Genomic DNA, 12,001 nt, shown 5'->3' with positions numbered 1-12,001 from the left:
CATATCATAATAGTTCCCCTACTGATCATTAATTCTAACCAAATAGGCTCTGCCTTTGACCTTTTGACTATTGCATTCCTCTCCAGTCTTATAATAGGTTCTTTGTCAATATTCCCCTCCTTTGCCACCTTTCCCAAATTCCTTGTAACTGGATTATTAAGTTTCAATCTACCCCTTCATTGAGCCAGGGTTGCTGTCCAACGTGACAACTTACGCTACAGCTAACCAACCTTATTCACCAATGATAGGAATTCTCCAGCACCAGTTCATAACAAGTAGGAGAAATTTTAACACTATCTTGAATATTCAATGAAATGCTCCCTGACCCAATGTAGGGTCCACTTGAAATCTTAACCAAGCATTGTCTTTGAAATTTCATTTGATTTATCATATGTATTAACATATAGCGAAAAGTATTGTTTCTTGCATGCTATACAGACAAAACATACCATTCATAGAGAAAAAAACGAGAGAGTGCAGAAGGTAGTGTTAACAGTTATAGCTAGGGTGTAGAGAAAGATCTATTGGCAGCAGGGAAGAAGATATTGAATTAAGGCATTGTTAAAGAGTTTGAGAGAGTTCAAGTGAAGCTTTAGAAGCTTAGAACGAGAGTAAAAGATAGATTTAGAAGGTATGCTGGGCACAGCTTGCAAAAAGTCTCCCCACTCCGGCACCATCTTGGGAAAATTTTGATATGTTGATATACCTATGGTCTAAAAAATTCAAAAGTGCTGGAAATAAAGATTTTCGTATAGTCTAAAACATTTTATCGTGTGTATCTTGAAAATATTTCTTCTATGTTCCCAGGGTGAAGCAGGTTAGTAAAGTAGCTTTAAATTTGCCGATGAATGCTGAATAATCTTCCGATAAAGATGCAGCACTGCCATCTACTGGTTTAATAGTTGACTGCAAATAATTCTGTCTCTAAGTGATGAGATCTTTACACAAATTAAAATAACCCACAAACTGATTGTTTATCCAAAACACAAATATTTATTAGTTGTTCAGAAGCAGATTTGATAGAAGTTATAAAGGTAAAACATTGTTTGGGCCTGCTTTTATGCTGCTACTAGGGAGCAAAATTTGAGAGAGGCCCTTATCATCATAAAGTAAGTGGGCTGCCACTGCTACTGACTGATCGTCTAATGTTGGCAAGTGGAACTGGGTTACCCTGATGAATTTGTAAGAAAGCCTGAACCTCTTAAAAGGTAAACTACAATGTGACAACAAGCAACTTGTATTCAACTTGCAGAAGAAATAGAAGACAGCTGGAAAAGGTTTCAGCTGCTGCATTTGAGGTGTTGTTGGAGGAAGCGAACATGAGGATGGACACCATCAACCCCAAGGAAGACCTCAAGATGCTCATCCTCAGTGAGCAGGTCAGCACCAAGAGACCATTCCACAGAGAATGTTCAACTAAGCCAAATGAGTGCGCAGCAGCCTAAAAGGTAAACAGAAACACTGTGAATGTTGGAGTTCCAAAAAAAGAGTGATATTCAACTCGAAACATTAACTCTGTTTCTCTCTCCATAACTGCTGCTGGGCCAATTGGGTTTTTTCCAGAATTTTGTTTTTATTGCAGCCTAAAAGGTGTTGTGCGGGTCTCATTGTGATAGGTAGCATTTATGTAGTTGTGCAAATAAATTTAAAGAGGATGTGCATTGGAAAAAACTAGCAGCACAGACCAACTACATTTTAAAGTGAATGTTTCCCCACAGACTTGGCTGCAATGCCGCAAGAAGTTTAATGATTTGACTGAAGAAAGCTCCTAACTCGAGCCCTACTTTTTCTCTACTTAACCCTAAACTGTTTGCAATTCCAGCACTAAACACTTGCCTGACCAATTCCCAAATCTCTCCTCCAATGAGTGTTGTATATTGCACTCCATTTCTTTCTGCTCCTAATCCCAAACTCAGCACTGACTATTCTTCTATTATTTTCTTTATTTCTTATGCCGCTGTCACCCTTCACCCATCAGAATCACTGTTTTCCCTTGACACATACATCTTCAAAGCATCTCGAGGTACTGCCACTAACATTTTTGCTTCCTTATTGCGGAAAAGGCACACAAGCAATAGCAGAGAGGAGGAGAAGGGAGAGCCAGCATTAACATCCTTGCCCGACTTGGGGTGATCGTGGAGATTGCGGAGATAGGTCATGTAAGATAAACGGTGAGGCTGGAGTTTATCCAACAAAGTTCTTGGCCATCTTGCTCCCCTTCTCTCCTTGCTGATGTACCACCATCACACATTATGACAAAATACAGGTTTTTTTAATGAACAGTCATTCATTTATCACTGTCATCAAATTCTGATCTATTTTAGATGAAGGTAGAGCCCCCCAGTGGTTGGGAAGCTGAAAGAGCAAATACCCATGAAGAGAGGATCATAACCATACCTGAGTAGATGTGACCTCAGAGACTGGAACCCTGGCTACTCTCCACCCAGCTCTGATGTAGGATTTTTGGCACTGTTTAATCTCATTTGGCAGAACTGCCACAAAACTTGAAATGGAAATTATGTTCTGTACGGATTGGGTTTCTGCAGTCTTTTGTATTAGTTAAAAACACGCTGTGTTAGAAGTCAAAGCACCTACAGAACTGACCAGGGACCCAGAATGAACTGGTTACTTCTGAGCTCTTCTGCTAATTGTGCTTGTTTGCAGTCCTTCAATGAGCTCCAAAACTTAAGTTGTTCCTTTTGGGCAAAAAGCTACTAATAGGTATCTTTCAAAAACTTCTGATTACAAAGAAACTGACTACTGTACCTCAACTTAACTACCAAATGGTTGTGTATATATTTTTAAAGCCATTTTCAGTCATTCAAAGTCAGGTCAACCTCACAGATGGTAGATTGTCGCTGCAATTAAATTCTTAATATTATGTGATGTACCTGTTTTCAGCTGCATTTATCAATTCTGGGTTGCCACCATTTTAACAAGTGGGACCACTGTGAATGCCTGGATTAAATCCTTCAATCGAGCACAGTTGGGGAAAAAAAAACAGTTGACCAGCTGTCTGGTCCCTTTCTAATAACTCCTTGATTAACTTAGAATGAACTTTTGGCTGACTGCAAGGTGCTTCACAGGAGTGTAAATGTTTTTATATTAAAGGTGCTACATGAGTGTAGATAGTCATCCTGGTCACAGATATGAAAAGTAGCACGTTTCTGTTTACTGCCGCATATTAGCTCAATCTAACAGTAACAAGCAGGCCAATTAAAACCACACCTTTCACCAAGACATCAATGCATGACACTACATTGTGCTCGCCTGCCCCATGAGCACAAATTTATGCTAACAGGAAATTCACAACGTCACAATCTACGAGAGAAATGAAGAAAAACATTCTCTGGTGAAAAAAGAAACAAAACACCATAGAAATGGAGCTATCACTCAATATTGTAACTTCTAATATACTACAGCCAGAAATCTCCAGCACCACTGTAAGCAGATCCTCCATCAATAAACTTTTGGCGGGCGGTTTCGTGGCATAGTGGTTAGCACTGCTGCCTCATAACACCAGGGACCTAGATTCAGTTGCCGGCTTGGTGTAGAGTTTGCACATTCTCCCCGTGTCTATGTGGGTTTCCTCCAAGTGCTCCGCTTCCTCCCACAGTCCAAAGATATGCAGGTTAGGTTGATTGACTATGATAAATTGACTCTTAGTGTTACGGGGATAGGACCTGGATGGGATTGTAGTCAGTGCAAACTCAACAGGCCAAATGGCCTCCTTTTGCACTGAGGGATTCTATGATGTCAAGATCCTGGGGTGGATGGACAAGAAAATCCTGACCTATGCCCCAACAAATTTAATCAGACTGTCTGGGACCATTTCAAAAAGGTGGCTTTATATGTCGCCACTAAAATATGTCAGCTACGTATCTTTTAGTGGTTAAACTAACTGGAATCAAGTAAGGAAGAGTAAAAGATTATATTTAAAACATTAAACATGATAACCAAAAACAGTAAAATTCAAGATTATAGTATAAGCTCACCCTCCAAATTTGGTGTAGAGAGACACTGTATACATTCCAGGTTGGCTGGAATCTCTCACAACAAAACCTCCTTCTTTGTCCTGCAAAATAAATTAAATAAAGATTAAAACCTCCACAAAGTAACATTCTACCAAAATAACTGCAAAGAATTCAAGGTCACCAGTTGCTTCACTGAAAATTCCTTCCAGTTAATACTACTGAAAAGTTGTGCCAGAGGTTAGCAAATCATTAAGAGCAAGCAAAACACTACCAGGCTTTACTTATAGTGAGATAGAACTGAAAACCCAAGTTGAATCTTGGTTAAACCACATTTATAATACTCCATGCACTTCTGCAGTTTTATATGATAAAAGTAATGCAAGGACAACAGGGAGGATACAGAGATCATTTACGGGCATGACATCAGAAATACATGGGTATAAATTTCATTAACTGGCTGGGTGCCTTTTCTCTTGTTAAAGGGCTAAGGGATAGAGATTTTAAAGTTATGAAAAGCTTTAATAGGCTGAATTCAAAGAAAATTACCATTTCTGGGGAAGTGGCCATAATGATTGGTCAACTCTGCATGACAGTTACCAAGAAATTCAATAAGGAATTCAGAAGAAACATCTTTATTCAGCAAGTGGCGAGAATGTGGAAATGGCCACCACAGGGAGTTGGAGTGAAAGGTACAGATGCATTTAAGGGGAAGGTACACAAAGGGGGAAAAGGCTAGAGGATTATAATAATATATGTAAATTAGGAGGGATGGGAGGAAACTCAATAGAATCAATTCCAGTCTCCCAGACAGCATGGATCAACTACAGTTTACCTATCACCGCAGCAGGTCCTGAACAGATGCCATCTCCATGGCCCTGCACTCGACCCTGGAACACCTAGATAACAAAGATACCCACGTGAGACACCTACTTATAGACCACAGCTCAGTCTTCAACACCATTACTCCTGCAAAACTCATCTCTAAACTCCATGGCCTGGACCTCGGCACCTCCCTCTGTGACTGGATCCTGAACTTTCTAACTCACAGACCACAATCAGGATGGATAGACAACACCACCGCCTCCATGATCATCCTCAACACTGATGCCCCACAAGTCTGTGTTCTCAGCCCCCTACTATACTCCTTATACACCTATGATTGTGTGGCCAAATTCCTCTCCAACTCGACTTTCAAGTTTGCTGATGACACCACTGTAGTGGGTCAGATCTCAAACAATAACGAATGGAGTACAGAAAGAGATAGAGAATCTAGTGAACTGGGGCAGCAACAATAATATCTCCCTCAATGTCAGCAAAACAAAGGAGATAGTCAGCTTCAGGGAGCGTAAAGGAGAACATGTCCCAGTCTACATCAATGGGGATGAAGTGGAAACGGTTGAGAGCTTCAAGTTTTTTGGTGTCCAGATCACCAACAAACTGTCCTGGTCTCTTCTTGTCGACACTATAATTCCAAAACACCTCTACATTCTCAGAAAAACAAAGAAATTTGGCATGTCCTCCATGACTCTCACCAACTTTTACAGATGCACCATAGAAAGCATTCTTTCTGGTTGTATCACAGCTTGGTGTGGCTTCTGCTCTGTCCAAGACCACAAGAAACTACAAACGGTCGTGAACAAAGCCCAATCCGTTGTGCAAACCAGCCTCCTATCCATTGACTTGTCTACACTTCCAAGTGCCTTGGAAAAGCAACCAGCGTAATTAAGGACTTCAAGCACCCGCACATTCTCTCTTCCAGTTAGGAAAAAGATACAAAAGTCTGAAGACACGTACCAACCGATTCAAGAGCAGTTTCTTCCCTGCTGCCATCAGACTTTTGAATAGACGTACCTCACAGTAGGTTGATCTTTCTCTACACCCTAGCTACGACTGTAACACCACATTTTGCACTCTTCTTTTCCTCTCTATGAGCAATATGCTTTGTCTGTATAGGGCTCAAGAAGCAATACTTTTCACTGTATACTAATACACGTGACAATAATAAATCAATTCAAGCAAACTCTTCACGTGGACTGAATTGGCTGAATGCCCATTTCTGTGGCGTACACCCGATGTAATCCTACACGTGAATAAACTGAGGCACTATAGCAATAGTAGCTATTGGTTCTGGAGTAGCACACTCATCTTTGCGTCAGAGCTTGTGGGATCAAAGTGCTACTGCAGAGACTTAAGCACATAACCTTAACTAGCAATTAAGTGCGTGATGAGGCAGCTTTATGGGTGAGAGATTAAGTTATGGCTCTGTCCGCATTTTAGGTTGGTATAAAAGGCCCAACTGCATTGTGAAGAGCAGGGAAATTCACCTGCCCTGGTGAATATTTGTCCCTCAACCAACACCTATAGACAATGATCTATTTGACTGTTGTTTGTGGAAGCTTGCACTGCACAATTTATCTGCCATGTTTCCTACATGACAAATCAGATAGGGTCAGCGCTGATCACTTTCTTGTATCATTTTCCACCTCTATCCCCGTCTACATTCCAATCCATCCTTCTCCATGTCTGGCCTTGGAAAAAGCAACCTCCATCACCGCTCCCGCCCCACCCCCCTCAAACGACCAATCCCAACCTCATAACTGCACCGACAAAATGTCTACAGCTGGTCAAATATCTAGCCTTCAGCTCTCCATTCACATTCCTCTATTACATTACCTATTTATTTTCCTCTGGCATCTTTCTGAGCAAATACAAGAGAAGCAAAAGTGGTCCAATTAGTTTTCCTAACTACTGTCCAGCACTTCAAAGTGGATTTGAATGACAATTTACTGTATGTCCTCAAACCTAGTATACTGTATCCATTGCTCATCATGTGATCCCCACGATGTTGGGAAGACCAAATCCAGATCTGAAAGTCACTTGACGATTTCTTTTTCATAATGATTTCTCTGTTGCTTACTACTTCATTTCCACATACAAACACCTATTCTAATCTTTCCATTTTCAGCCTTCTACACTATTTCAATCAATCGTCATACAAGTTTGACGAACAGCACCTTGCCTCTCAAATGGGTATTTTGCAATCCTTTGTTGACTTGAATAATTTTAGATTTCAACTTGAGATCTCCTGCAGATGTTGATGTATAGAATGAATGTGGTGCAGAGGCTAGAATTTGGGAGTGGGGGTGGGGGACCCTTTTGTGCAGAACCAACAGGCAATCTGCACCGTTGCTATCTGCTTGCTTTTGCCTGCTCCTCAGGCTCCTGCTCATTGTCAGCTTTTTCTGTTTCTACTTCAGATCACCCTATGCCCAAACACCCGAATTTTTAACTTTATTTTCTAATTGTGCTTCTTCCTATCACCTCCTGCTGACAGCCCACCAGCCATTTAGCTGCTTTTTGCTTCATTTTTAAGTCATTTTACATGTACACATGCTTTGCTCTAACTTCCTTCCATTTGAATAAAAAAAATCAATTTCTGATTAAGAAAATTTCTTAAATTTTCATCAAAATTTCAATTATTCATTTACCTTCCTGGTTTCTGCAAAGCCAATTGATTACAAAGCTGTGATCATTGAGGCTGCAAAAGGGCACGCAATTCACACCTGGCATCACACAATCATAGATAAACTGCAAGGTCATTGATACTACTGTCACGCTGCTCCCATTTCTTATATTTTCAAAATAAAAAAATTAAGATAAACGTAAGGCAAAAGCTGAAGGGGTTTAGGAACTGACTTGCAAAATGTAGAACCACACAGGCTGATTATTCTCCCTTTAATGTCAAAGTAAGGAAGAAGGGAAGAAAAGACAGAGTTCAAATCAACATTATCTGCTTACTATATCAGCTCAACTAAAGTTTTTGTGAAACAAGAATTTGTATCAGAAAAGCCGCAACTAAAAAGTTGATTTTTTTTTAGCCATTTTATTCTGCCACATCTGCATGTATCCAATTTACTGCAAAAATTGCATCATAATTAAATGGTGTACTGAACAAACACCCACGTATATCCTCACCCGCATACAATCTAATGGAAAGTAACACATCAGTTAAATGTATAACTGATAAATGTGTTCAGAAGATAGACCAAAACTGAGTGGCTCACATTCAAGGCCATTTCATCTGAAGTCTGTTGTGGTACTAGTAGTTAACTGGAAAAAATATGGTTGAATGTTTCCAACACATTTTAGAACTGAGTATAACAACATTTTGCACAACTTGAAAAATAAATTGCATTCAGCACCCTCCACATTCTAATTTTGGAAAATAACAAGAACTCGTAAAATTGTTTCAACTTCCTATTCTCCAAGAGCACATAAAGCACACTGAAAAGGATCTCCAGCAATTTCCCAGACATTCATCTTATGGACTGGCATACAAGCTCTAAAGAAGGCAAAATTGTCATCAAAATTCATGAACACCATTTCAGTAACTGTCATCCAATGCTTTTATTTTCTGAAGGAGAAGCAGCATACTAAGGATCAGCATCTGTTGATGGTAAGAAATGGTACTTGAGGAAGTCAGTGGCATTTAGGTACTGGCAAAATAATGGCTTTGCTGCTTCTAGTATGAAACTGGAAGTAGTTATAGGTCATTCACATTTATATATTAGCCAAGAGTTTAGCCGCTGTTTCACCAGATTTACAGCAAAAAAGGAGCAGGAAAGCAGAGCTAGGTGAGTCAGCATACGTATGAAAGTCAACCAATGACTTTGGATGATAATGCCAAATAGCAGCATCTAAATTGCAGGTGCAGCAGGTGGTCAGGAAGGCAAATGGGATGCTGGCCTTCATAGCGAGGGGGATTGAATATAAAAGTAGGGAGGTCTTGCTGCAGCTGTACAGGGCATTGGTGAGGCCGCAGCTGGAGTACTGTGTGCAGTTTTGGGCGCCGCACCTGCGCAAAGATATTTTGGCCTTGGAGGGAGTGCAGAGGAGGTTTACTAGGCTGATACCAGAGTTGAGGGGGTTGAACTATGAGGAGAGGCTGAATAAACTAGGCTTGTACTCGTTAGAGTTTAGAAGAATGAGGGGAGATCTCATTGAGACGTATAAGATGATGAATGGGATAGGATAGAGGTGGAGAGACTCTTCCCGCTCAAAAAAGACAGTAGGACTAGGGGGCACAGCCTCAAGATAAAAGGGGGGCAGTTTAGAACGGAGTTGAGGATGAACTTCTTCACTCAAAGGGTGGTGAGTCTCTGGAATTCTCTGCCCGTTGAAGTGGTGGAGGCTGCCTCGCTAAATATTTTTAAGACGCGGGTTGATGGGTTTTTGATAAGAGAGGGGATTAAGGGTTATGGGGAGAGGGCGGGAAAGTGGAACTGAGCAGCGACAGATCAGCCATGATCTTATTGAATGGCGGGGCAGGCTCGAAGGGCTGGATGGCCTACTCCTGCTCCTATTTCTTATTTCTTAAATAATGAAGACAAAACTAATGGAGTACCTCACAAAAGGCCAGTCAGAGAAAGAGAAAACCGGGAGAAGATTATGGGCAGGTTTTAGTTGGCCCAACAGGGATTTTGACCATGGGTCTCAAGGATCAACAGGGAATTAGAGGCCCAACAGTATCTAGTTCTTGAGCACATAACTGGCCACTGCCAGATCTTTTCTAGGTTTCAGGATTCTCATCATCATCAACATATTATTTTTCTTGAAAAAATATTTATCCTGGCTACATAGAAATTATCAATGTGAAGATTCAGAAATAGAATATTCTCTGCACATGTTGCATATATCTAGACACCTGCATGAGAACACAATTAGCTCATATTGCCACACGTTCGTCTCCGTGTGGGACAGCAAAGTGATTGTAGTCCTTTTGTATATATGGTTATAGATTTTCTACAATCAGCAGACAGAAGAATCCATTCAAGTACAAAGAACAAAGAACAACACAGCACGGGAAACAGGCCCTTCGGCCCAACGAGCCCGCGCCGCCGTCCTACTATCTGTGACCTATTCATGATTTTAGTCTACGTCTAACGTGCGAGGATCAGGGAGGTCCAATTTAGGGACAATTTTAGTACCCAATCAATCAGCCTAAAAGCACATCTTTGGGGGATGTGGGAGGAAACCGGAGCACCCGGAGGAAACCCACGCAACCACGGGGAGAACGTGCAAACTCCCACAGACACAGGCCCAAATCCATGTGTCCGCACAGCAACAGAGATAGTCTCTGAGCTGTCATGTTGCCCTCGAGATGGTCCAGTTTAAGCACACTAACGACATGAAGCAATAGGCAACTCCCGAAGCAACATCCAAGAGCAGCCCACTACAACCTGCTGCCTGCATGCCCCTTGCTGGACTTAAATGCCTGTGGAGACAAAAAAATTCATTATTAAACAGGCAAAGACTAACATTCCTGAGGCAAAATGTATTCCCAAGCCTACAATGTTCAGTAAGGCCTACTATATCCCCCTATATGTAGCCCGCTCATATGGCTGTCTAAGTGACTCTTAAACAACCCTAGCGTGCCTGCTTCCACCACCTTACTCGGCAGTGCATTCCACACCCCCACTACCCTTTGCGTGAAAAACTGCCCTCTAATATTTGTCTTATACCTAGCCCCCCTCACCCTAAGCCTGTGACCCCTCGTTCTATCCATTTCTTGTAGCGGAAAAAGCTTACCACCATTTACTCTATCTATCCCCTTCATAATCTTATAAACCTCTATTAGATCCCCCCTCAGCCGACGTCTCTCAAGGGAAAACAGCCCAAGTTCATCCAATCTTTCCTCGTAAGACAGCCCTTCCATACCAGGCAACATCCTGGTAAATCTCCTCTGCACTCTCTCCAGGATCTCTACATCCTTCCGGTAGTACGGCGACCAGAACTGGACACAGTACTCCAAGTGAGGCCTAACCAATGTTCTATACAACTGCAACATCAAACTCCTACTCTTATATTCTATACCTCTTCCTATGAAGGCTAACATACCATACGCTTTCCTCATCACATTCTGCACCTGTACCGACACCTTCAGGGACTTATGCACTTGCACCCCCAGGTCTCTCTGCGTATCTATACTCCGGATAGTTCTACCTTTTATCGTATAACTCCCCTCCACATTATTCCGGCCAAAGTGCATCACCTCGCATTTCTCCGGATTAAATTCCATTTGCCATCTATCTGCCCAATCTACCAGCCTGTCTATGTCCTGTTGCATTGCCAGGCACTGCTCCTCAGTACCCGCCAATCCAACCATCTTGGTGTCATCAGCAAATTTGCTGATCACACCACCTACCCCCTCTTCCAAGTCATTAATATATACCACAAATAGAAGAGGTCCAAGTACCGAGCCCTGCGGCACACCACTGGTGACAGGCCTCCAATTGGAAAAGGAGCCTTCCACTACTACTCGCTGTCTCCTCCTCCCAAGCCAGTTCTCCACCCATCTACATACCTGGCCTTGTATCCCATGAGCCTTCACCTTTTCTATCAGCCTACCATGAGGGACCTTGTCAAACGCCTTACTGAAATCCATATAGACAACATCAACGGCTTGTCCTTCGTCAACCGTTTTTGTCACCTCTTCAAAAAATTCCACTAGATTCGTAAGGCACGACCTCCCTGTAACGAAGCCATGCTGCGTATCCCTGATCAGATTGCAGCGCTCCAGATGTTCATACATCCTATCCTTGAGGATCCTCTCCATTAGCTTGCCTATAACTGAAGTCAAGCTCACCGGCCTATAATTCCCTGGGTTATCCCGCTGACCCTTCTTAAACAACGGTACTACATTTGCAATGCGCCAATCCTCTGGGACCTCACCTGTGTCCAAAGAAGAGACAAAGATTTGCGTCAGAGGCCCAGCAATTTCATCCCTCACCTCCCTTAACAGCCTGGGATAGATGCCATCAGGCCCTGGAGATTTATCCGTCTTTATACTAACTAAGAGTCCCAACACTTCTTCCCTCGTGATGACTATATCCCTCAACGGATCCTCAAACTCCTCAAGCACAGCACCAGACATCAGGCCCCTCTCCTGCGTGAATACCGACGCAAAGTATTCATTCAGGATCTCCCCCATTCCCCCAGGCTCCAAGCATAGTTCCCCTCCTCTGTCC

At 42.1% G+C, this 12,001-nt stretch overlaps 1 protein-coding gene across 1 annotated transcript in view; it reads right to left on the bottom strand.

Moving 5' to 3' along the window:
- The window catches only part of LOC145342369 (tyrosine-protein kinase Tec-like), a 152,824-nt gene that overhangs the window by 39,614 nt on the left and 101,209 nt on the right, over nucleotides 1-12,001 (bottom strand). Inside the window, exon 11 of the mRNA XM_080187901.1 lies at nucleotides 3,996-4,075. Within this exon, the coding sequence (XP_080044027.1) occupies nucleotides 3,996-4,075 (80 nt within the window). The remainder of the gene's footprint in view (nucleotides 1-3,995; nucleotides 4,076-12,001) is intronic.

This window comes from Carcharhinus amblyrhynchos, chromosome 1 (assembly GCF_965287045.1).
Source record: "Carcharhinus amblyrhynchos chromosome 1, sCarAmb.v2.hapA, whole genome shotgun sequence".
NCBI classification, from domain to species: Eukaryota; Metazoa; Chordata; class Chondrichthyes; order Carcharhiniformes; family Carcharhinidae; genus Carcharhinus; species Carcharhinus amblyrhynchos.
This window is presented reverse-complemented; position numbering and strand designations above follow the sequence as displayed.